At 42.6% G+C, this 26,808-nt stretch overlaps 1 protein-coding gene across 1 annotated transcript in view; it reads left to right on the plus strand.

The window, feature by feature from the left end:
* The first annotated feature begins 10,750 nt into the window (after positions 1–10,750).
* The window catches only part of FBXL17 (F-box and leucine rich repeat protein 17), a 491,914-nt gene continuing 475,856 nt past the window's right edge, over positions 10,751–26,808 (plus strand). The window contains exon 1 of the mRNA XM_080679035.1: positions 10,751–11,881. Within this exon, the coding sequence (XP_080535161.1) occupies positions 10,883–11,881 (999 nt within the window). The 5' untranslated portion in view covers positions 10,751–10,882. The remainder of the gene's footprint in view (positions 11,882–26,808) is intronic.

Below are 26,808 nucleotides of genomic sequence, written 5' to 3' on the forward strand. Positions count from 1 at the left end.
AGGGTACCACTATTAAGAAATATGGGTACAAATATTAACAAATTTCACGACTAGCAATATGATACATATAGACACTAAATTAAATTATTTAGGAGTTTATAAAGATAGGTCTATATACAATAAGTACATATATATATTTTTAAATATATTTTTTACTGATTTCAGAGAGAGTAAGGGGGAGAGATAGAAACATCAATGATGAGAGAGAATCATTGATCAGCTGCCTCCTGCACACCCTACAATGGGGATCGAGCCCACAACCCAGGCATGTGCCCTGACCAGAACCCAAACAGTCATCTCCCGGTTCATGGGTTGATGCTCAACCACTGAGCCACACTGGCTGGGCTACACATATAATTTTAAAACCATATTTGGCTATAATTTTCCTTTTACTGATAACCATCATGGGAACTTGGTAGATAATAAAGGTGTTATTTTAGATCAGAGTATTATCACTATGTCTAAAATGCATTATCTGGTGAGTGCAGCTCATGCCCACAGATTTTCTCCTAGTTTCAATAATGATCAGCATTTCTCATGTCTTCCATCATTTTTATGGCACCATTTGAAAGTAAGTTGTAAATACCATGCTATTTCACCTTAACTACTTTGAAATGCATCTCCTAACAAGAAAAGACCATCTTCTATATCATCATGGTATTCTTTTAATGCCTAACAAAATTAACAATCTACACTAATAAAAGAGAAAGATGCAAATTGAATGTACCTTTGCGACGCCCACCATCCAGTCAGGAATGAGTATGCAAATTAACCAAACAAAGATGGCAGGTTAATTTGCATATAGTCACCCAGCAGCCGGGGGCGGGACACTTGCATTGTTACCATGGTGATGACACAGGCATTTCACACCACCCCAGCCTCTCCTGGCTTCTGGGCAGTGTGGGAAGGAGGAAAGGTGACTCCAGGTGGAGCAAAAGCTGTGCCTGCAGGGTAAGGAAGGCCCATTCTGCATGAATCTTCGTGCATCGGGTGTCTAATAATTATATAATATCATCGAATATCCAGTTCATAGTCAAATATCCCTACTTGTACAAAGATAATTTTCTTTTGTTAAATTATTTTAAACAAGAATCCATTCCAGGTCCATATATTTCACTTGGTGTTTTTGTTTCTTCAGTCTTTTTTTAAAATATATTTTATTGATTTTTCACAGAGAGGGAGAGGGAAAGAGAGTTAGAAATATCGATGAGAGAGAAACATCAATCAGCTGCCTCCTGCACACTTCCCACTGGGGATGTGCCTGCAAACCAAGGTACATGCCCTTGACCGGAATCGAACCTGGGACCTTTCAGTCTGCAGACCGATGCTCTATCCACTGAGCCAAACCAGTTAGGGCTCCTTCAGTCTTTTTGGTTCTAGTCCAGATGCCCTACTTTTGTTTTCATGACATTGAATTTTTGAAGAGTCTAGGTTAGATGTTTTATAAATTATGGTCCTATATTCCTTTCTTCTAAAGTCAGGTTTATTGAGATATGATTTATGCAGTGTAAAATTCATCCTTTTTAGTGGCTAGTTCTATGAGTTTTGACAAATACACTCAATCATGTAACCACCACCATACCAATATAGAATACTTCTAACTCCCCCAAAAGTTTCATTCTGCCTTTTTGCAGTAGATCCCTCCCCGACCCCCCTTGCTAAATCTTGGCAACCACTGTTCCATTTTCTGTCCCTAGGTTTTGTCTTTTTTGGGAAAGTCATAAAAATGAAATCATACACCATGTAGCCTTTTTAAAAAATATATATTTTTATTGGTTTCAGAGAGGAAAGGACAGGGAGAGAGGGATAGAAACATCAATGATGAGAGAATCATTGATCGGCTGCCTCCTGCACGCCCTCTACTGGGGATCAAGCCTGCAACCAAGGTACATGTCCTTGACCAGAATTGAATCTGGGACCCTTCAATACACAGGCTGATGCTCTATCCACTGAGGCATACCAGCTAGGGCCTATGTAGCCTTTTGAGTCTGACTTTTTTCACTTAGCATATATTGAAGATTTAATCAATGTGTAGATATCACAATTTATTCATTCACCAGTGGAAAAATGAGTGGTGTGCATGTTTTGACAATTATGATTAAAGCTGCTATAAATTTTGCATATAAGCTTTTGTGTAAACATACATTCTCCTTTCTTTTCGGTAATGCCTAGGACAGAGATTGCTGGATCATATGGTAACTGTGTGTTCAATTTTAGAAGACTCTGGCTGCATGTTTTCCTAAATAACTGTACCAATTTGCATTTCCACCATCAGTATATTGATATATGAGAATATTGGTTGTTCCACATTCTTGCCTACACTTATGTCATTAAAAAGTCTTTAGCCATTCTAGTAAGGCATCTTCTGAGTTTAGTTTGAATTATCTTAATGAACAATGATGTTGAGCTGTATGTTTTTGAGGGCAGATAGTTTCTGGACCTACTGCCATTAGAAAGACCCACCCCCAAAAACATTAAAGTCATTCCTCTATTGTTTTTTGTTTGTTTACTACTATCAAGCTTTCTCTCTTTTGACTGAGATCACAAACGAAGCCCCAATGCCTACCCCAGTCTAGTCAGAAAGCTGCCAGAATTTTTCCAATCCTGACATTTTTTACTTGTTTGTGTAGATTAAAATTTCTCTACCAAAGGAAGAAAATAAGTTAAAGTTAGGAAGTGTCTGGTATTTCTTGAAAATTATTTTTGATGGCAGCATACACAAGGAGCAGCTTTAGTGTGCCCTCTCTCATTCACACATTCACACACACATATGCCATCCTAATGGCTTCCCAGAAAATGTATTCCATACTCGTTTTATTTTAGAAACTATTATTCCCCCATTAACCCACCCTTCAAAGTTTCTATTCAAAGTAATCATTCTCCAACTTGATCTTAGCAAATATTCCCTATCATGTGCCTGAAAAGGATTATTAATTTTTTTCATAGACTGTTCTCCAAAACTACACTTACAAGAATAGACTATGAAGCATATCTCAACACTGTGGAGGTTTAGTCACATTCAGAAATGAGATATTCTAGGGGTGAGGGAAAGCTGGGTGGTAATGAACGTAGCTAAAATAGGAAATACAATTTAGATTAGGTTTTAGGGTTAATTTCCCTTAGAATTAAAGTTCTTTTTGAAATAACACATTTTCTTGCAGTTCTTCATAGACTCTTGTCACTTTCCAATAACTATGTGCTCCACATATCTATTTAGTGAAGATTTGGAACACTTTAATTATCTTAAGACTTCCAAAGTAAATTTCCCTCTTTCATTAAAAAAAAAAAATGTGTAGAATGTTGGTGATGGGAGAATATTTATTATCCTTTAATGGTTGCCATGGAAAACAACTATGTTAATTTAAGAAATAGAGCGCCTCCAGACCGCAGCACGGGGACATGGCACCCACCTATCACTATCTGCGGGACTGTTACCTGGTGGCAAGTCAGCCCTGAACACCTTCGATTTGTAGTCCAATAAAGACTCAAATTATTTAAATTAGATCTGATATATTAATGTTTAGGGACATCAATTTTTTAAAAAAATTTATTTTATTGATTTTAGAGAGGAAGAGAGAAGGAGAGAGAATCAATGATTGGCTGCCTCCTGCATGACCCCTACTGGGGATTGAGCCCGCAACCCAGGCATGTGCCCTTGGCCGGAATTGAACCTGGGACCCTTCAGTCCGCAGGCTGACGCTCTATCCATTGAGCCAAACCAGCTAGGGCAGGGACATCAATTTTTACAAATATGGAAGAAAATAGGAGAAAATACTAGATTAATTTGTCAGGGGAAATCATTGGCAAAACAATAGGAATTGGCAAGAAGCCCTAGACATACACACACATTTCCAAAATAAGGTTGAAATAAACCCCCCTGGAGGGGGCCAAAAGACCCAGACACTTATATTTCACTTATTCCCATTTTTCAGGTCGGGTGGGAGAGGTGACTCTTAATAGCAAGTGTTGTTGGACGACCAAATTTAGAAGAGAATATGTTTATGTCTGCCTTGCCTATTGGGTTTTAGACAATAAAATTTTAATCTCCGTTCCTTTGTCTTGATATGTGGTTAGTGGGAAATAATGGACCCCAAATAGGGTTGCATCTGCATCACTGCATGCTGTAGGCATAACTGAACACACACACAACAAGCTAAGTTAAAAATGACTTACAAACAGTAATGTATAATTGAAAAGCAAGTAAAACAATGGGAACCCAAAGTTATTCGAGATAACACAGGTGCTAAAATGATAGAGTGTCCTAGAAAGTTGAGGGAATTTATTTCATTTATGAGGTTAAAGAGACCAGACTACAAATGATTTCTTCCATTGCTTTCACACTTAGATATGACTCTAAGTTTGTATATTTAGAGAGGAAAATAACAAAAAAAAAATTACTTTATTATCCCTTTCTATATGCAAGGAGGATTATCCACTCTCTGAGTAGTGACAAAGAACAACATCTGAGCACTTGGGAAGGAGGCAACAGAAGACTAAAGTCTCATAATCCAGAGATTAAAAAGCCAATAGAATCAGACACAAGATCGGAGGAGAGGAGAGAGTTACCCGTTTCACCACAGTCCTCCCTTCTTCTGTCCTCACTTTGTCCCAGGAGGGATTACACATGTGATTTTTTTTTTTTTTTAATATATTTTATTGATTTTTTTACAGAGAGGAAGAGAGAGGGATAGAGAGTTAGAAACATCGATGGGAGAGAGACATCGATCAGCTGCCTCTTGCACGCCCCCCACTGGGGATGTGCCTGCAACCCAGGTACATGCCCTTGACCGGAATCGAACCCGGGACCCTTGAGTCCGCAGGCCGATGCTCTATCCACTGAGCCAAACCGGTTAGGGCTACACATGTGATTTTAACTGGTTCTTCAAATTCATCCAGTTTGTGGGTCGTGGCTATAATTGCTTTATCTCTAGAATGGGAGATAAAGGCAGTTTTTAATAGGGAACAGGTCAGGAAGGGGCAACCTGCTACTTACTGGTAATCAGACTTGGGAGTGGAGTTAGAAATTTGGAGTGTCAACATTTAGGAGGACAATCTGTGCTCTTGAATAGTTTGTGGTATTATACTGATATCACAAATCTGTCAGCATGTACAATTGGGGTTTGCCATTTGAGTCACTAAAAGTAATTGGGTTTACTGTGAGTCATTATATAACTATTTTAGAATTATACAATAAGAAATCCAATTGTTACTAAACCAAGGAGAAAAAACATGAAATTGGTTAGGGAGACAAATGTAACTTAATCCCCGCCCCCCCTTTTTTTTCTAAAGGCCTTGCTTTACCAATTAAAAAATCAGAAAACATCAGTTAATATAGGACATAGCTGGGCACAGAATTGAGGAAATATAAGAATATAAGTGGTAAAACACCTTTGTGGCTGATTAATTTAGTTTAAGTAGAGAAAAAAATATGTGAATCTTAAGCAATAAATAAATAAACAAACAAACAAACACCGTGGCCTTAATTATCCCATATATTTCTATGAGAGTGGGAGAACAACGAATTCTGTGTATTAACTTGTGGTTCACTGTTTCCTTTTATGAGTTTAAATTAATCTTTGTAAAGTTATGGATAATTTATTGTTTTGCTTTCTCCTGTTAAACTACAAGTCTTGATTTCCAGAGGGCTGTGTTTGGTGGTTGAATACATTTTTCTATTCCCACAACAAATGATCGCAAATGTAGCGATTTAAAACAACACCTATTGATTATTTCATACTTCTAGATCCCAGAAGCCCTTACCAGGGGTGGGCAAACTTTTTGACTCGAGGGCCACAGTGGGTTCTTAAACTGGACCGGAGGGCCGGAACAAAAGCATGGATGGAGTGTTTGTGTGAACTAATATAAATTCAAAGTAAAGGAGTGGAGGGGAGAGCAAGAGAACCGGATAGAACAGCCGGATCCGGCCCGCGGGCCGTAGTTTGCCCAAGGCTACCTTAGGCTCATTTGGATTGTCTGCTCAGGTCTCACAAAGCTGAAATCAATGTGTCAGCGGGGCACCGATCCCTTTGGTAGTTTGGGGTTATCTTCCAAGCTTATCTATTTGTTGGCAAAATTCAGAACAGTCAGGGGCTACTTAGTTCACCTGCCATTTCTTGCCACTCAGCCTTCTCCTCAACAACTTCAAGGCCAACAGCAAAAGCATCCACTGCTTTGAATCTCCCTGACTTCTTTTAAAGAGCTGGATTGATTACATCAGCCTCTCCCAGGATAATCTCCCTTTAAAATGCAGCTGATTCTCAAGTAAACAAAGAAGGGGTTAATGCTGATGGAAGTGATAATCAGCGAATACTGAAACACCATCACTGCAGACTGTGGTAGCTGCTGTGAAGGAAATGGACAGGGTGGTGTGACAGATAAACTAGAGAAGAGCTCTTGAGACAGGAGGTGATATTTGGGCTGAGACCTGGAAGATGAGCATGAATCAGCCATGAGAAGAGCTGAGGGAAGAACAGTCCAGGCAAGCCGCTGAATGTCTACGTCTGAAACCAACTATTCAAGGGTAGAGACTGCCCTCTTGCATGGGAGTCTCGGAAAGCTGGTTGTTTGGGCTATTATCCTTGGCTTTGAGTCTTTCGACAAAAACACAATTCAACAAGGAATTAATTGAACACCTGGGGTGTGGCATGCTTTCTGGATGCACACAACAATGCCTTCTGCCCCCAGAGTGTCCTTTTAGGCCGCCCATTGTACCAACCACAATCGGTGGCATCAGTGGCATGTTAACTGTGCCCTACTTCTGTCATTGGTGCCATAGGATGTTTTAGCTATTTATAACAACCATCATTACCCATCTGAAAGCATTAAGCCTTTTTTTATATATTTATAGGCAAATGTGAATTTCAAAGGGACTATATTCCATGTCAGCAAAGAAGAAAAGGCTTTCCTGTTAAACTGTTTTAACATTTTAAATTTACACAGTGGCTTTCAGTGTGAATCTATGTCCTAATGCAGGTCTACCCCAAGGTTAAATTGTATTCAAATATGAAAATAAGTCATTATTTTGGAATTCTTCATCCCTCCCTAACCATCATCTTGTCCTCTCTACCTAACTCATAAATAAATCACTAAATCCTGAAAACTCCACATAAGGAATATTTCTCAATCCTACCCCCTACTTCATCATCCCCACCATGACGGCCTTCATTCACACTTTTAACATTGACTCTGAACAATCTTTCTGCTTAAAGTATCTTCCTACTCTAGTCCATCTTCCATACAGTTGCCAGATTATATTCCTAAAAACTGAACAAAATCTGCTCTCATAAAGCTTACATTCTACTGGAAGAGACTGAAAGTTAAAAAAAAGACAAAATAAACATGTGATAAAGAGGTACATATAAAGAAATTAAAACCAGGGTCAGAGGAAAGAGTAAAGGAGGAAGGCATTTTATGTCATTTCAGTGTTATTAAGATATAATTGATAACACAGCACTGCGTAAGTTTAAGGTGTACAGCACAAGGAAGGAACAATTTGATAAGGTGGTGACATTTGATTATAACAAATGTGAATGCCCTCCAGCCAAAGACCAGTAGGAACACATCCATAGCCAAACCAAGTTGGGTTTCTTGACTTGTTACAGGAAAGCAGACAACACACCATGAGGAACTATGGAGGGTCTCAGTAGGAAGGTGTTGTAAACACTTATTATAGGGTTGGCCTTGTGTAAGGGGATATGGGGAAGGATCAAAGCTTTGCTTTGAAATGGATGCTGTCAGGAAGCAGAGGTAATTCTATGATTGCGTATTTTAAGAATTATCTAGAAGGCAGGAAGAATGAAGCAAGGCTAAGGTTATAACTGGTCAAGAAACATTAGTCACTTGATATTAGCCAGAATGTTTGGACATTTTGGTGGTTTGGAGAATGTTATTTGCTGTGGTTAGACATGATTATGGAGGGGGTCTTACTTTTGTCTTGTCTATTATGGTCACAGAGCAGCTATGTCTGATGTTGGTGTTTTCTGAAATTATGTTCAACTGCACACTCAGACCTATCTGAGAACGCCAGTGACATCAGGGCTTAGCGGTGCCAGCCCAGCTCCGGTAGTTCAGGCTGCTTTTCTTTTTGTAACAAAGCCATCAAGTTCTATAATGATCTCTAAATAGCAATTTATAACTCTTATTTGTAATTGTTTCCTGAATATTTAGAATATCATCAGTATTATTATTTAGGGTAGTGAGTTCTAATACTCATAGCTTTGGCAACAGTTTACTTAATCACTGCTGTAATATACAAGGCCCTCTGCTACATGCCATGGTAAAGAGAAAAACAGCCACCCGCAGGTGCCTGAAAGGCTCTGGATTGGAAGCAAGAACTTGGTGCTCTGAATTTCAGAAACCACTTCAAAAGTCTCAGAATCACGTGCCTCATCTCTAAAACAAGAAGTTAGATGATACGTGTAACTCTTGAGAGGTCTGCATGGTGCCAAGCTGTCTGTGCAGTAATCACATAGGGAGATTATCTGTTAAAATTAGGTAGAGGTTTTAGGACCCCCAATTCCAAAGTCTGATTCAGCCCAAATTTCTGAGATGCATCCATGTTGTTCTCTTTCTTATTCTTTTTTAGAAATTACTGAGTAGTATTCAATTGAATGAATATATACCTGTTTACGCATTCTCTATGGATGGTCGTCTGGGCTGCTTGTAGATTTTGGGGATCACGAATAAAGCTGCTGTAAACATTTCTGTGCAAGTCTTTTTGTGGATATATACTTTTTATTTTTTTGGATCAATACCTATTAGTGCAAATGCTAGGTCATAGTGTGTGTTCAACTTATATGAAACGAATGGGTCCACAATTTTGACATAGTGAAAATAATAATAATAATAAAAGCTTAGAATCCCTCTCTTTTTGTTCAGAGTGTAGCCTAGTAGAGATGGCAAACAATGTCATAACCTCAGGCAATCCCAGTCACTCCTGACCTCCTTTCCTCAAAAATTAAGCTCTGGGGCCCTGGAGATTCTTCTACAGCCAGAGGGATGAAAGCTGTGTGGATAATACCTGTAGGTAAGTGTAGTTTGGGCAGTGCATTCCAGAGTAACAGGTAGTAACAGGTACATAAAACCCTTTCATAAATCTTTGCCTCTAGGTTTCTTCATCAGAAAGGGATACTGACAGACCTAAAACAAAAGTCACTCTTCACAAATAGGGCGTTGTTAGCAAAGGTGTGATGGTATGCCTGGGTGAAGCCAGCCAGTGGTGGGAAGGTTACACAGGCTCAGACAATGGTCCCAAGCGGATGTGCCTTCTCTTGCAATATTGCTTCCTCTCAAGTTATCCTTAGTGCCACTTTCCTTCAGCAGGTATCCAGGCCCCACTTAAAGGAAAATAGAGAGCATTAGAAAGCAACTCTTTCACTTCCTTGCCAGAAACATCCACCTATCTGTACCCATTCTTCATCCGTCCTTTCCTTATTCCTTCTGATCATAGTGAAGATGGTATCCCTCCTAAGGCACTTCCCATTCCATCGTCTCAAGGGCCTTGCTGTATTATCTCTCATAATCTCCTCCTTTGTACTGGCTTATTCCCATCACTAAGCCTCTTCCAATTTCTTCTCTCTTGTGAAAGCTAACCTCTCAACACCAGGTACCAGGCTAGTTGTTGTCTTATCTTTCTGGTATCATTACAGTCAAGCCTTCTAAAGGGTTGTCTGCAAAGCCTATTTCCTCTTTCTCATCTGAGTCACCAAGGTCTACCTGGAACCATTTTTATCATAAAGTAGGCATTGCACAATTATTTTTAAAGTGTATGATGGATAGATGGGAGTCAAAGGGTACAGACGGATAGCTTATCGCCTGAGATTTTGGGTGACTCGCAGCGTTGAGAAACTTATCTTTCTGGTGTGTTTAGGTAATTTGATACATGCTTTCATCTTAAATTAAAGTTATATAGTTAGTAGTCTACCACAAGTAACAAAGTATGACAAATGGAGAAACACAGTAGTGTTGCACTGCCAATTAACCCCTCACGTGGGAACGCTGGTGCTTACCACCCAAGGGTCACACCTCTGCCACTCCACCGAGGTGGCAGCCCCGACACAGGTCGGCCTTCTGGCGCAACAGTTTACCGCAGCTCAGTGGTCACGGTCTCCGAGTCGCGGGTGGGGTGAGCGGAAGAGCTGAGCGGCTCCCGGCCAATGGCAGTTCTTGAACTTACACCTACAGACGTCAGCGCGGCTTTGCAAACGGATGTCACACAGCTGGCTCGGAAACGGCTCCTCCCGCCCCAGAAAAGGGGCGTGGGTCCCGCGGCCCCAAGGAAACCTTGGGCGCCCGGAAGGAGGGTCTCGCGCCGCTCCCGGCTCGCCCCGCGCCCTCGCCGGCCAGCCTCCCGGCTGTCCCAGTCCGGCGGTCGTCCCGGGGAGCCGCCAGCACCCCATCCCCGCATCCCCGCCCCGAGCGCGCCGCCGCCGGCTCCGCCCCTCCCCGAGCGGGCCGCGCGCTCCTGCGGCTCCGAGCCGCGTCGCGGGCGCGCGCGCCGCCGGCGGAGCCGCAGTTAAAATGGTCCGAGCGGGACCCCGCGCTCCCCCCGCCGCCGCAGTGACGGACTGAGCCGGTGGGTCAGGCTCGGACTGGCCGCCCAGCCTGCAGGCTCGGTCTCTCCGTCGCGCCCCCAAGCTCGCGCCCCCCGCTCCCCCGGCCTCTCCGGGCACAGCATGTAGCCCCGACGGGCGCCGAGGCGGCCCCAGCGGACGCCCACCCCCGCCGCGCGTGTGTGCCCGTGTGAGCGTGTGCACCGGGGGCGACCCGCCGCGCCCGAGCCCGAGCCCGAGCCCGAGCCAGCGAGCGGCCTGCCCCGCTGCCGGGAGCCCACTCTCCGGGCCTCCCACGCCCCGTCCCGGTCCCCCTCCTCGGGGCCTTCTATATGGGCCACCTTCTCTCGAAGGAGCCGCGTAACCGCCCGAGCCAGAAGAGGCTTCGCTGCTGCAGCTGGTGCCGCCGCCGCCGCCCGCTTCTCAGGCTGCCCCGCCGGACCCCGGCCAAGGCGCCCCCGCAGCCGGCGGCGCCCCGGAGCCGGGACTGCTTCTTCCGCGGGCCCTGCATGCTCTGCTTCATCGTGCACAGCCCCGGCGCGCCCGCCCCCGCCGGCCCAGAGGAGGAGCCGCCGCTGTCGCCGCCGCCGCTGTCGCCGCCGCCGCGGGACGGGGCCTACGCCGCGGCCGCCTCCTCGCAGCACCTGGCGCGGCGCTACGCGGCCCTGGCTGCCGAGGACTGCGCCGCCGCCGCCCGCCGCTTCCTACTGTCCTCGGCCGCCGCCGCCGCCGCCGCCGCTGCCTCGGCCTCGTCGCCGGCCTCCTGCTGCAAGGAGCTGGGGCTGGCCGCGGCCGCCGCCTGGGAGCAGCAGGGCCGCAGCCTCTTCCTGGCCAGCGTGGGGCCCGTGCGCTTCCTGGGGCCGCCCGTCGCCGTGCAACTCTTCCGGGCGCCGACGCCGCCGCCGGCCGAGCCCCCCACGCCCCCCGAGATGGTGTGCAAGCGGAAGGGGGCCGGGGTTCCCGCCTGCACCCCCTGTAAGCAGCCCCGCTGCGGCGGTGGGGGCTGCGGCGGCGGCGGCGGTGGCGGCGGCCCTGCGGGAGGAGGCGCCTCGCCTCCCCGGCCCCCCGATGCCGGGTGTTGCCAGGGCTCCGAGCAGCCACCGCCGCCTCTCTGCCCCCCGCCCTCCTCTCCCACTTCCGAAGGTGCCCCCTCCGAGGCTGGCGGGGACGCTGTCCGAGCTGGGAGCACCGCCCCCTCGCCTGCCCAGCAGCAGCATGAATGCGGCGACACGGACTGTCAGGAGCCCCGCGAAAACCCTTGCGAATGTCATAGGGAGCCGCCCCCCGAAACCCCAGACATCAACCAGCTGCCGCCATCCATCCTGCTCAAGGTGGGTCTGGGCGATTGGCGCAGGGATGCGCGCTTTCCCCCAACCCGGTCCCTCCTCGGGGTTTTTTCTCTCCTCCCTCTAGGCGCTGAGGAGGGGGTTCCCGAGGGGAGACTGGGAAACCAATGGGGAGGATACTATGGCCTACTTTTTGAAGTTAGCAAAACTTGGAATCTCTTGAATGTCTTTTAATAGCTTGGGTTTGTTAGGCACAATTCAGGGTTCATCTGTTATTAGATTGTCAGCCCAAGTGGTTTAGAAACTATTTGTAGGTTTTCTGTGACATGTTTTTATTAATTGAGCAACTTGCCCTTACTGGGTATAGACTTTATATATTAAAATTCGGAAGTTTTCTAGCTACTTTCAGGTTTGATAGATGCTAGTTGATGTCAATAAGAGTTAACTTTTTTGAACATTTACTGTGATCAGGTACTGTGCCAGAGTTTTATATACATAATATCTAATTTAATTTTCCAGTTACCGCTGTGAGACAGATATTGTCAATATCATTACTTTATACAAGAAGGAATGATATTTCATACTATTTGCCTACAGTACAAAGTCAGACGTCTACAAGTGGTATTTGCTCTAGGGAGCTTACTGCCTAGTGGGGCTTGAAGAGCTTGAATGACTTGTCCAAGGTCACACATAGAAAGAGGTATATCTGGGAATTTAGGCCTGCTTGGCTTGAAAACCCTCTTGTTTATGCTATGTTGTATTAGCTTCCTACATTTTAACCCTTACATAAAAGCATACAGGTTTCTGGAAAGTAAGGGGAGGCATTTTTTGTTGTTGTTGGGGAATGGGTGAGTGGAGAAGAGGTGGGTGTCCTATAGGAGCTTTGTCTCACTTTCGAATACTAAGTAAAATTTGCAATTTTGTCATTGCTGTGCTAATCTTAATTATGTGATAGAGTTTGTATTATTATTATTAACAAGTTATTTTTTCCCTCATTTTCTCTCTTCTTCCCTCCCACCCTTTTCTGGAGCTTAATAAATGTAATCTTCCTTTTTCACAGTGGATGCTATTTAAGACCAGCCACAAATAACTTAGGTAAAAATTTGGCTACTTTTATTGTTACTGAAGTAACTGTCATCAATTACAATTGTTACTGTCACCAATATACTTTGTATGATTAGACTTTTTGCACATTGATAATCATGTGTTTTTATCTGTTTTATTGTGATGTTAATGTTCTTGAAAATTATACAGCAAGAGGGGGTAAGCTTAACTTCTACTTGTGTCAAAATGTAATGACTTAACTCTTATGGAGGTATATTTGTATATTTGTTGGAGGAGTAATTGCCTCTTTTGTGTGTTCAGGATGTGCATTTTAGAGCAGAGGGAACTTTCTTTTTTCTTTTTCTTTTTGTTTGTTTATTGGAGTTAGACAGTTTTTTTAAATCTGGAATTCTTTTTTCTTTATTGATTAATGTATTACGTATATGTCCTTATCCCCCCATTGCCTCCCCCCATACCCTCACGCCCCCCCTTCATTGTCTGTGTCCATTGGGCTTATATTTATGCATACAAGTCCTTTGGTTGACCTCTCCCCCATACCCCCACCCTTCCCTACCTTCCCTCTGAGGTTTGACAGTCTGATCTATGCTTCTCTGTCTCTGGATCTGTTTTTGTTCATCACTTTATGTTGTTCATTATATTCCACAAATGAGTGAGATCATGTGATATTTATCTTTCTCTGACTGGCTTATTTCGCTCAGCATCATGCTCTCCAGGTCCATCCATGCTGTTGCAAATGGTAAGAATCCCTTCTTTTTTACAGCAGTGTAGTATTTTATTGTGTAGATGTACCACAGCTTTTTAATCCACTCATCTGCTGATGGGCACTTAGGCTGTTTCCAAATCTTAGCTATGGTAAATTGTGCTGCTATGAACATAGGGGTGCATATATTCTTTCTGATTGATGTTTCTAGTTTATTAGGATATATTCCTAGAAGTGGGATCACTGGCTCAAATGGGAGTTCCATTTTTTGAGGAAACTCCATACTGTTCTCCACAGTGGCTGCACCAGTCTGCATTGCCACCAGCAGTGCACAAGAGTTCCTTTTTTTCTGCATCTTTGCCATCACTTGTCATTTGTTGATTTGTTGATGATAGCCATTCTGACAGGTGTGAGATGGTACCGAATTGTCGTTTTGATTTGCATCTCTCAGATGATTAGTGACTTTGAGCATGTTTTCATGTGTCTCTTGACCTTCCTTATGACCTCTTTTGAAAAGTATCTATTTTTGATTGAGTTGTTTATCTTTCTTTTGTTAAGTTGTATGAGTAGAGGGAACTTTCTTGAGTCCTTTAAATTGGTGGGTGACATGGACAAATAAAATACCAACAAATATTTGGTATAGAAGATTGATTGCTGTCTTGTTATTTGGCAGGTAAGACTGTTTAAAAACAAATCAAATAAAAAACCAGGTATTTCCTGCTTTCTACTAAAACTGGTTATTTCATGAGGTAAGGAACATTTTAATACAAAAAGAAAGAAAAAAGGACATGATCTCATAATAAAGAGAATCCCCATAGACAAACTTATATGTTACATTGTTCTTTTTTACATTTTTTTGCTGTGGACTTTTGAAAACTTGGTCTAAGGGACTTTTGGGAATTACTCATTAGACTTGCCCTGTTGTGATGGAGAATTTGGAAATGATATGTAGATATTTTACCTATATTAGAAACTGGAATAAAGATGGTCTATGTGGGTTTCATGGTCCTAGTTGTATTCAGCAACAAGTGAGTTGTCCTGTCTGGAATGAATTGAAATCAAGGTTTTTTCCGTGTTTACCAGCCCAAATAGAATTTTCAGGGATAAGGCTTTCGGGGGGGCATAGGCTCTGTTGACATAGATCTTGTTTATTGCTGTATGCCCTCCCCTAAGTGCAGTGCCTGGCATTTAGTAAATATTTATGAACAAATGAATGACCAAATGTTTAGAAGTCTGGGCTGACACCCTGGGTGAATATGCCATACCACTAAGATAAGTGTCTAAGAAATGTTTCTATCTTGACTAGAGTTGTTGTTCTGAGCTACAACAGAGCCATGTGATGTTGAGAGGATTCTGGCTCTGTTTCTGGTGAGAACCGGAAGTGTTTGGCTTGGAGAAGACTTAGGCAGCTATGGCTTTCTCTTCCTCCCTCCCTTTTTCCTTCCTTCCCTCCCTCCTTTCCTTTTCACAGTATAGGAAGGGTTGTTGCATAGAGAGGCACAAATCCATCATCTCCATTGGAAACATTCAAGTACAATAGCCACTAGCTACATGTGGGTATTTACATTTAAAGTGGTTAAAATTAAATAAAATTTAGAATTCAGTTTCTAGGTCACAATAGCCACCTCAGTAGTCATGGGTGACTGGCCACTATTGTACTGGACTGTGCAGATCCAGAACATTTTCCTCATTTTAGAAAGTCCTGGGTAAACCTTCATAGTTTTTTTTTTTTTTTTCTCCCATAAATGGCATAAAAATGTCCATGTTCTGCAGTTTGTTTGTTTGTTTATAGTTTGGTTTGGAGGTCTTTTCACATTAGTAAGGGTATGGTTTCCTTCATTCTTTTTAACTGCTGCATAGTATCCCATAGTGTTATACCACATGTATTTATTTCTCTAGTACTGGATGTTTCTAACTAATTGTTACTACAAATGATGCTAAATAGATTTTTTTTTCTATGTACACGTGGTCATATTTTTTTAGGGTAGATTTCAAGAAATGGAATTTCAGGGTTGAAGAGTGTCTATATTTGCAAATTTAGAAAGTCCTTTCTAACAATAAGAGCTGTGTAGAAATGAAATTAGTTCTTTCTTGAAATAATGAGCCTCACTGGAAACCATAATTATGTAACTTCAGAACAGGAAGAGACCTTTGACAGCATCTGGTCTTTCCCCATGTCTTATGCATGAAGATACAGGCTGGAGAAGTTAAGTGGCTTACTTACCCCAAGACATTTTAGAGAGTGAATGTCAGACCTGGGGCTGGAACCCAGCTTAGTGTTTCCAGGTCCAGAGATCTTTTCAACGTCCTGTGTAAGAGGGCCTGAATAATCTCTCAGAACGTTAATGAAAGAGATTCCTGAATGGGGAGAAGGGGCGGGACAGCGGGGAGAGGAGGAGCTTACACCAGAGTCATTATGAGTCAGAGACTAATTTAAAATTGGGCCTGTAGGGTTGAATTGTGGTCTTTAATATAAGAAATTTGAGAAGCAGGGACTAGGTCTTCAAAGGTCAACTGTGAGAGTAATATTTTTTTAAGCACTTAAGTCTGTTACATTTGCTCATTGAGTGGTTAATGGATTGTTTTGGATCAAATAAGCTAGCGTCGATCTTTGCTACCTGTTGCCTTTATAAAACTTAAGTAATCCTGCCTACTAATATCACAATTAGATATTTATATGGTAGAACCATTATGCAACAATTTTACCAAATGATAGCAGTGGAATGTATTTCTTTATAATTACTGTTTGAGTAACTGGATATGTTGTCTATATTTACATTTTGGAGACTTCGTGTGCTATGCTTAGATGCCTTGCTCTCTGCCAGCAGACCTGTTTCTTTCCAAAGAAACCCAGGTGAGAGATCCAAAATCCACCAGCACCATTAGGAAGCCGCCTCACTGTGGTATGCACCCTTGATAATGTGTCAGTAGGTGTTAAGTCTTTATTTGCACAGCTTCATTACCAACAGGTTGCTTTAGAGTTTAAGGAAGAGTTTCATAAGAGAAATGGGCTTTGGAGGAAAGCTTACATATCTGATCTATTTTTTTTTTTTCTCCAGATATGCTAACAAGGGTGAAAGCAATGCAAATAGGAGTCAAAGAAAAAAAAAAATACCACTTTTTAAAGCTTTGAATGTAGATTACTAGTGGGTGAGAGTAAATTGCCTGTAACATTTCATGAATTCTTGATTTAAGGCTCCAGTACCAAATAACCTCTAGAAGATATGTCTCTAGCGTTCTAGGAATGGATTTAGCCAGCACTGAAATGGAGTGTCCTGAGGAAGTCAGGTTTAAGATTTTTCTTTGCTGAAGAATGCAAAGCAATCTTGATGAACTTAATCAGGCTACCAAAAGGTGTGATTTGTTTTCTTCTCATTTTAAGAAGGCTGTAAATTTTGCCTTATCCTGAGTAGCTGTCAAGGGGATAACCTTGAGTAGGTCTTTGCCAATTTGGAGTATCATCAGGTTGTATAAATGATAAGGAATGTAAGGGAAGATAAGTGAAGGCAAATATAGAAGCATTTAATATTAACATAAGAGTTGCATGACTTTGGCTAAATATCCTATTTTAGTTTTGCCAAAGTCTTGGCCAGTTTAGAGCCCAAGTGGTATTGTAAGGTCATACAATGGGCATACAATGGAGGCTGCCACTGAGAGGGTCTTGGAGCATCAATACCCAGTAGTAATGAGTACATTTAGCGTACACATCTTTGCTTCTAAATACCATTCTCCAATAAAAGGGATCAGTGCTCCATAGAGAAATGGCTAATTTCAGGGCTAGGACAAGGAAAGTACAAGATGAGCCTAGAATATTTTGTGCCAGGACACAAGGAAGTCCTCAAAGAATGATGGACATATGTCAGAAGGATACATTATTTTATTGTATCTCCTCCCCCGACTGAAAGTCTTTAGTGACTGGGTTTAGAATAAAACTTATTCTTATTTAAATTTCATAATATCTGACTTTGTGGGTTCAATCCTGGTCGGGGTGCATACAGGAGGCAACTGATGGATGTGTCCTCCCTCCTTCCCTCCTTCCCTCCCTCTCTTCCCCTTCTTCTCTCTCGAAAATAAAAAATCTTTTTTTTTTTTTTTTTAAAAGGCATCATACAATATGTAGTCTGGAATATTGTGTTGCACCTTTAATACCTATCTCTTACAACACCTAGCATAGTCAATGTAAAATAGCTACAGGCAATTGATATGTCTCTCTCACATTGATGTTTCTCCCTCTCTCTCTTTCTCTGCCCCCTCCTCCACTCTCTCTAAAAATCATTGGAAAAAAATATTCTCAGATGAGGATAAATAAAAAAAAAAGGAAAACGAAAACTACTCAGCTTTACTTCTTTTTTTTTTAAAATAAATCTTTATTCAGATTATTACAATTATTTCTCCTTTTTCCCCCCATAGCTCCCCTCCACCCAGTTCCCACCCCACCTTCTGCCCTTACCTCCCCCCCCACTGTCCTCATCCATAGGTGTATGATTTTTGTCCAGTCACTTCATGAACCCCCCCATACCCCTTTCCCCCTGAGAATTATCAGTCCACTCCCTTTCTATGCCCCTGATTCTATTATATTCACCAGATTATTCTGTTCCTCAGGTTTTTAATTCACTTGATTTTTAGGTTCACTTGTTGATAGATATGTATTTGTTGTTCATAATTTTTCTCTTTACTTTTTTCTTCTTCCTCTTCTTTAAGAATACCTTTCAGCATTTCATATAATACTGGTTTGGTGGTGATGAACTCCTTCAGCTTTTTCTTATCTGTGAAGCTCTTTATCTTCCCTTCAATTCTGAATGATAGCTTTCCTGGGTAGAGTAATCTTGGCTGTAGGTTCTTGCTATTCATCACATTGAAAATTTCTTGCCACTCCCGTCTGGCCTGCATAGTTTCTGTTGAGAAATCAGCTGACAGTCGTCTGGGTGCTCCCTTGTAGGTAATTAACTGTTTTTCTCTTGCTGCTTTTAATATTCTCTCTTTGTCTTTTGCTCTTGGCATTTTAATTATAATGTGTCTTGCTGTGGTCCTCTTTGGATTCCTTTTGTTTGGGGTTCTGTGCGCTTCCTGGACTTGTAAGTCTATTTCTTTCACCAGGTGGGGGAAGTTTTCAGTCATTATTTCTTCAAATAGGTTTTCAGTATCTTGCTCTCTCTCTTCTTCTGGCACCCCCATAATTCTGATGTTGGTACGCTTGAAGTTGTCCCAGAGTCTTCTTACACTATCTTCAACTTTTTGGATTTTATTTTTTGCTTTTTGATTTTTCGGTTGAGTGTTTTTTGCTTCTTTGTGTTTCAATTCTTTGACTTGATTTTTGTGTTCCTCTTGTCTGTTTTTGGGTCTCTGTATAATATTTTTTATTTCAGTCAGTGTATGTTTAATTTCTAGTTGGTCCTTTTTCATATCTTCGAGGGTCTCGTTATATTTATCGGCCTTTTCTAGGATATTCTTAAAAAGCCTTATAACCGTGGTTTTGAATTCTATATCCAGTGGTTTGTTTTCCTCCATTTCTTTCATTTGTGATCTGATTCTTTGACGCCGCATTTTCACTCTTCCCTGAGTTGGTAAGGTAGATTTGTGTGCTAGGTTTCCAATATGGCCCAGTGGGTCTGCCTCCCCAGTTAACCTGAGGTGGACACTCTTGGTGCACCCCTTTGTGGACTGTGTGTACAGCCTTGTTGTAATTAAGTCTTGATTGTTGTTGGTATCACTGGGAAGAATTGACCTCCAGGCCAGTTGGCTGTAAGGATCAGCTGTGTCTATGCTGGGAGAAGTTCGGTGCTGGAGACAGCCTTATAGGATTAGACTTGCCAAATTGTAATAGCCTCTGTGCTCAGCTTGGATGGGGTGGAGTCTCAGTCTTGGCTTCCTGTCAGCCTTACCCTTGCACGCACGTGTGCGCCTTCAGACCTCCACCTTCCCTGGCTCCTGAGTCTCTGCCCGAGAGTCCAGACTCCTCCCACAAGAGCGTGGGTCCCCAGGGGCTCGCCTGGAACCGGGGTTCAGTGCAGTCAGGAACCTCCGACTCCCTTCCACTAGGGAAAGCCTGTGGCAACCTCCGCAGCCTTTGTGCGCACTGGCACGCACGCGCGCGCTTTCAGTCCTCCGCCTTCCCTGGCTCCCAAGTCTCCACCTGAGAGTCCAGACTCCCCCCACAAGAGCGTGGGTCCCCAGGGGCTCACCTGGAACCGGGGTTCAGTGCAGTCAGAACTGGGGCCCAGTGGAGTCAGGAACCTCCGACTCCCTTCCACTAGGGAAAGCCTGTGGCAACCTCCGCAGCCTTTGTGCGCACTGGCGTGCGCGAGCGCACTTTCAGTCCTCCGCCTTCCCCGGCTCCGGAGTCTCCGCCTGAGAGTCCAGACTCCCCCCGTAAGAGCGTGGGTCCCCAGGGGCTCGCCTGGAACTGGGGTTCAGTGCAGTCAGAACTGGGGTTCAGTGCGGTCGGGGGTTTCCTTCCTCCTTCCGCCAGAGAAAGTCAGCCAGGCTCTCAGCCGCCCTTCCTCTCTGCGCGCACAAAGACCCTTTGCCATACCTCCAATTCTCTGTGAGCTTTTCTCTTTCCTTCTAGTTGTAGAATTTTCACTCAGCCTGCTTTCCTGTGGTTCTGGATGGTGTCCGTTCTGTCTTTTAGTTGTAGTTTTGAAATTGTTGTGCGAGGCAGCAGTTTAGGTGCTTACCTATGCCGCCATCTTGGTTTCTCTCTCTCAGCTTTACTTCTTTTCAAATATTTATATAATTTGTATACAGCTTGCCTGCTCATAAACCTTACCTCCTTTTTTTCAGTAATATCTAATAGTAGATAAGATTTCTGCATCAAGATATGAAATGGTCAAAAGTAGGTATTGGTTTTGTTGATTTTTAAGTACTATAAGATTCTGCGGGCCCTAACTGGTTTGGCTCAGTGGATAGAGCGTCGGCCTATGGACTTAAGGGTCCCGGGTTCGATTCCGGTCAAGGGCATGTACCTTGGTTGTGGGCACATCCCCAGTGGGAGGTGTGCAGGAGGCAGCTGATCGATGTTTTTCTCTCATCGATGTTTCTAACTCTCTATCCCTCTCCCTCTCTGTGAAAAATCAATAAAATATATTAAAAAAAAAAAAAAGCTTCTGCGGGATAGGTATGACCAAGTGTTAAGCAACAATGCATTTTGGAAGTTTTTTCAGTCTGAAATAATCTTATATCCTATACTAATGTCTCATTCAAAAATTGGATCTTTCAAAAGATACAAAGTTCCAGTTATAAAATAAAAAGTCATAGGGAAATAATATGCAGCATGGTAGCTATAGTTAATAAGATTGTATTGCATTTCTGAAAGTTGCTAAGAGAGATCTTAAAAGTTCTTACAAGAAAAAAAATTTCTAACTAGGTATGGTGATGGATGGTAACTAGACTTAATTGTGGTGATCATTTTGTAATGTATACAAATACTGAATCATTATGTTGTACCTGAAAATAATATAATGTTATATGTCACTTCTACCTCAATAAAAAATAAAGAAAAGAAAAATTATGCCCCCTACCCCAAGAATCTTTCAGGGTTTAGAAATATATGGATATCAGCCTGGTAGTGATTAATTCAGATTATATCAATAATATGACATACATTTTCTGGTAATTAATAGCTTAATTCTGTTGTCCAGATCTGCCACTAAAGATCAAGAATATTAAGTTTGGCCCTGGCCTGTGTGGTGCAGTTGGTTGGGCATCATCCCATACACTGAAAGGTTACTGGTTCAATTCCCAGTCAGGGCACATGCCCGGGGTGCAAGCTTGATCCCTGGTAGGGGGTGTGCAGGAGGCAGCCTATCAATGTTTTGCTCTCACATTCATGTTTCTCTCTCTCGCTAAAGCTAAATATCACTAAAAAAATCTTTAAAATAAAAAAAGAATATGAAGTTTGTTTTCAATCCAGGTCATGACTATAAGTCACTGCTGATTCCCAGTATCCATTCCCCTTATATTCTTTTTAGTAGTAACAGAATCCATCATGTTTTAGTGAGGCATGTGACCACTTAATTAGACACTATTTCTTAGCCTCTGTGGATAGGTGTGGCTGTGTGACTAAGATTTAGGTTGGAAGCTGTGAGTGGAAGCACTGTGTACAACTTTCAAGTCATACCATACAAGGCAGCTGCTTGTCCTTTGCTTCCTTCTCCTTTTTCCAAGGGCAAACTACTGGGATTAGAAGAGTCAGCCATCTTTCACACTATGAAAGATATGAGGGCATTAATGGAAAAGCAACAAGATTTAAGATGATAGATCCTGGATTTTCTACATCCTTAATGGAGTTTGGACTTCTGTCATGTTCAAGCCATTGCTAATGGGTTCTCTGTTAAAGTAAGCCATTTCCTGGCTTGATGTACGTGCCATCCAGTTTTTTAGTGTCATCCCTCGCCCCCTCTCCCCTTGGAGTTTTCTTTATTCTTCAAACATGTTGTTCCGGGTCAGTTCTTTATAGACCCATGTTCTTTTTTCTTCAAAATGACCTTTGAAATGCTTTTTCTTGAATCTCATATTATCCAAAGATAACTCAGAACTGCCTTTGACTATTTCATCTTAAAGCCAGTGAACAAATTTCATGTCTTAGTGCCTCCCACAGAAACCTAGGGCATGTGCACAGATGTTTGTTACGAAGGTAGTTTGGGGAAGAGTGGTAATTTTCTGAGGAGTTAGGATATGGGTGAGATAGCATTTTAATGACAAAAGCAGGAATCTTTTTTAAAAAATTTAATATATTTTTATTGATTTCAGAGAGGAAGGGAGAGGGAGAGAGAGATAGAAACAATGATGAGAGAGAATCATTGATCAGCTGCCTCCTGCATGCTCCACACTGGGGATTGAACCACAACCCAGGCATGTGCCCTGACCGGGAATCGAACCTTGACCTCCTGGTTCACAGATCGACGCTCAACCACTGAGCCACTCTGGCTGGTGAAAGCAGGAATCTTTTTTTTTTTTTTTTGAATTTTTTTTTTAAATCTTTATTGTTCAGATTATTACAGGTGTTCCTCTTTTTTTCCCCCATAGCTCCCCTCCACCTGATTCCCCACCCCATCCCATGCCCTTACCCCCCACCACTGTCTTCATCCATAGGTGTAAGCTTTTTGTCCAGTCTCTTCCCGCACCCCTCACACCCCCCCCCCCCCCCCCCGCTGAGAATTGTCAGTCCACTCCCTTTCTATGTCCCTGATTCTATTATATTCACCAGTCCATTCTGTTCTTCAGATTTTTTATTCACTTGATTTTTAGATTCACTTGTTGGTAGGTATGTATTTGATGTCATTTTGTTGTTCATAATTTTTATTTTTACCTTTTTCTTCTTCTTCCTCTTCTTAAAGAACACCCTTCAGCATTTCATGTAATCCTGGTTTGGTGGTGATGAACTCCTTTAGCTTTTTCTTATCTGTGAAGCTCTTTATCTGACCTTCAACTCTGAATGATAGCTTTGCTGGGTAGAGTAATCTTGGTTGTAGGTTCTTGCTGTTCATCACTTTGAATATTTCTTGCCACTCCCGTCTGGCCTGCATAGTTTCTGCCGAGAAATCAGCTGACAGTCGTATGGGTGCTCCCTTGTAGGTAACTAACCGTTTTTTTCTTGCTGCTCTTAATATTCTCTCTTTGTCTTTTGCCCTTGGCATTTTAATTATGATGTGTCTTGGTGTGGTCCTCTTTGGATTCCTCTTGTATGGGGTTCTGTGTGCTTCCTGAACTTGTAAGTCTATTTCTTTCACCAGGTAGGGAAAGTTTTCTGTCATTATTTCTTCTAATAGGTTTTCAATATTTTGCTCTCTCTCTTCTTCTGGCACCCCAAGAATTCGGATGTTGGTACGCTTAAAGTTGTCCCAGAGGCTCCTTACACTATCTTCATATTTTTGGATTTCTTTTTGTTTTTTCTGGTTGGGTGTTTTTTGTTTCCTCATATTTCAGATCTTTGGTTTGATTCTTGGGGTACATTGATCTACAGTTGAATTTCTGTCTATTCTTTATTTCAGACAGTGTATGCTTAATTTCTGACTGGTCCTTTTCCATTTTTTTGGCATTCTCATTAAGATCCTTAAAGGTCTCACTAAGTTCCTCAGCGGTTTTTAGAAGATTCTTGAGTAACCTTATAAATGTGGTTCTGAACTCTATGTTGTCCATTAGTTTGCTTTCCTCCATTTCTTTCATTCGTGACATGTTTCTTTGTCTCCGTATTTTGTTGCTTCCTTGTGTTGATGGAGTGGCTTTGTGTGGTAGGTGACCTATAGGGGCCAGTAGCTCAGTCTCCCCAATCACCTGAGGTGGACGCCTTTGGTACACCCCTTTGTGGGCTGAGTGCAAAGTCTTGGTGTAGTTAAGCCTTGATTGCTGTTGGTACACTGGGAGGAATTGACCTCCAGGCCAATTGGCTGTGAGGACCCGCTGTGTCTATAATGGAAGAACTGCTGCGCTGGAGACACGCTTATGGTGCAGGACTTGTTTCAGTGGGGCTTTGGTGCTCACTGAGTCTGCCTCTTGAATGTGTCACTTATGGATGTGAGGAGTTGAAATCTGGTGTCTCACACTGACCACTAGGTACACTGGCTTCTGGATCTCCAGTGGGGTGCAGGTCAGCTACTGTCTGAGGCCACCCAGCAGGAGCTACAGCAAGAACTACAGTTTTCTCTTCTTTGCTTGGGGTTTGGAGGTTTTGGAGCTGTCTGACCTGGGCTGCAAGTTTGCTAGGTTAAGCTGCTATAGGGCAGGCCATTCATATGCTAAAGCCGCTGCTTGGAGCTTGGGTGGGTTCGTAGATTGTGCAGGGCGGGGTCTCAGGGCGTGACTAGGCTTGACTAGGCTAGGGCGTGGCAAACAGCGATGGCTGCCAGTAAGCCGGCTCTGGGGCTCTGTGTCTCCCACCATGTCCCCGCGTCCCAGCACAATAAACAATTGTTCCTGCGCGCAGCCCTGCAAGCAAGCCTCCCTCACTTTCCAACCCCACGGCAGACAGTCCAGCTTCTCCCCGTAGGAGTTTGGGTCCCCCGCGTCTCCCCAGAAACTGGAGTTCAGAGTAATCGGGAGCTTATCTCCCTTTGGGTTGAAAACAGCAGCGCTCCCAGTCACCCATCACCAGCCCGATTCGCGCTACCGTACCTCAGCTTTTTAGCGCTTGTGCACCTCTCAATGCTGTTTTCTCTTTCCTTCTAGTTGTAGAACTTCCACTCAGCCAGCTTTCCCGTGGTTCTGGGTGATAGACGTTTTGTCTTTTAGTTGTAGTTTTGAAATTGTTGTGCGAGGCAGCAGTTTAGGTGTTTACCTACGCCGCTATCTTGGATCTCCTCGAAAGCAGGAATCTTCAAACATGTTATCTATATCTGTTCAACATACTATGTCAGGACTTAGAAGTTTAAAACCACAAACATTTATTATTTTACATTTTGTGTGGTTTTGGAATTCCGATGTGGCTTAGCTGGGTCCTTAGTATTCTGTCTTTTTACTTTTATCCATCTTTACTAGTACTGGTTTTATCTTTCCTTTACCCACTTAGTGAATTTCCTTTCACCTGGATGAAGAAGACTCCTCTAGATCCACTTAGATTTAGTCAATTATTTGTGGTTTGTAACTATCATCTCACTTTTACATGAGAGAAAGCTAATGTTTCAAGACAGTACTGTCCAAAGTGAAACATATTTTGAATAAGGTGCTTCTTTGTTATAATGACCATGGTCCACATATTTTCTATTTGTTAAGGGAAAAATTAGCCCTTTAAATCCATGTAGTGATTTAATTGTACACAGATGAGTTAGTCTCCCTAAATCCCAGTTTTCTCATGTGTAAAATGAGGAGGATGAGCATAAAAATATCCATAAGGGAGGAACTTCCAGCTATGGATGCATGAAGAGTTTGGTGACTCCTCTCTAAAAAAAAAAAACAAATGTAAAACTGGACAAAATTGCCCTAAATTATTTGGGCTTTGGAAATAGACCAAAGGCAGACAACATATTCTTTTTCTTAGGGAAACAGCTAGAGCTTCAGGTGAGAATAGTTGAAGTCTACATTCTTGCATGAGGCCCCTTCTGTAGCCCCCTGCCCCAGTACTTTCAGCAAAAATCAGAGTTTGGAAGACCAGCATCTTTGATGCCAGAGAGGCTAAGTCAGTTTGGGGCAATGAGTAAACCTGTATTTGTCAACTAAAAGTGGTGAACTTGGTGGAGAACAAACAGGGAAAATCCACATATTTGTAAGACTCCGGTTTTGGTGCTAGTGGGATGAGTGGGGGATCAGCTAGGAACTTAACAGGCAGACCTTGGAAATAAGACAACCATAGAAGGATAAGCTCTTCATCTTAATTTCTTTTTTTTTTTCCTGCATGAATAACTTTATTAAATGCTGATGAAAATTAAAACTTTTCTGGGATCTCTGACAAGATTTTTCTTTTTTTTTAATTTAATAAATCTTTATTGTTCAGCTTATTACAATTGTTCCTCTTTTTTCCCCCATAGCTCCCCTCCACCCGGTTTCCACCCCACCCTCTGCCCTTACCCCCCCCCACTGTCCTCATCCATAGGTGTACGATTTTTGTCCAGTCCCTTCCTGCACCCCCCACACCCCTTTTCCCCCGAGAATTGTTAGTCCACTCACTTTCTATGCCCCTGATTCTATTATATTCACCAGTTTATTCTGTTATTCAGATTTTTTTATTCACTTGATTTTTAGATTCACTTGTTGATAGATATGTATTTGTTGTTCATAATTTTTATCTTTACCTTTTTCTTCTTCTTCCTCTTAAAGAATACCCTTCAGCATTTCATATAATACTGGTTTGGCGGTGATGAACTCTTTTAGCTTTTTCTTATCCGTGAAGCTCTTTATCTGCCCTTCAATTCTGAATGATAGCTTTACTGGGTAGAGTAATCTTGGTTGTAGGTTCTTTCTGTTCATCACCTTGAATATTTCTTGCCACTCCCGTCTGGACTGCATAGTTTCTGTTTAGAAATCAGCTGACAGTCGTATGGGTGCTCCCTTGTAGGTAACTAACTGTTTTTCTCTTGCTGCTTTCAAGAGTCTCTCTTTGTCTTTTGCTCTTGGCATTTTAATTATGATGTGTCTTGGTGTGGTCCTCTTTGGATTCCTTATGTTTGGGGTTCTGTGCACTTCCTGGACTTGTAAGTCTATTTGTTTCACCAGGTGGGGGAAGTTTTCTGTCATTATTTCTTCAAATAGGGTTTCAATATCTTGCTCTCTCTCT

Source organism: Plecotus auritus (genome assembly GCF_963455305.1).
Source record: "Plecotus auritus genome assembly, chromosome: 7".
In the NCBI taxonomy this organism is placed as follows: Eukaryota; Metazoa; Chordata; class Mammalia; order Chiroptera; family Vespertilionidae; genus Plecotus; species Plecotus auritus.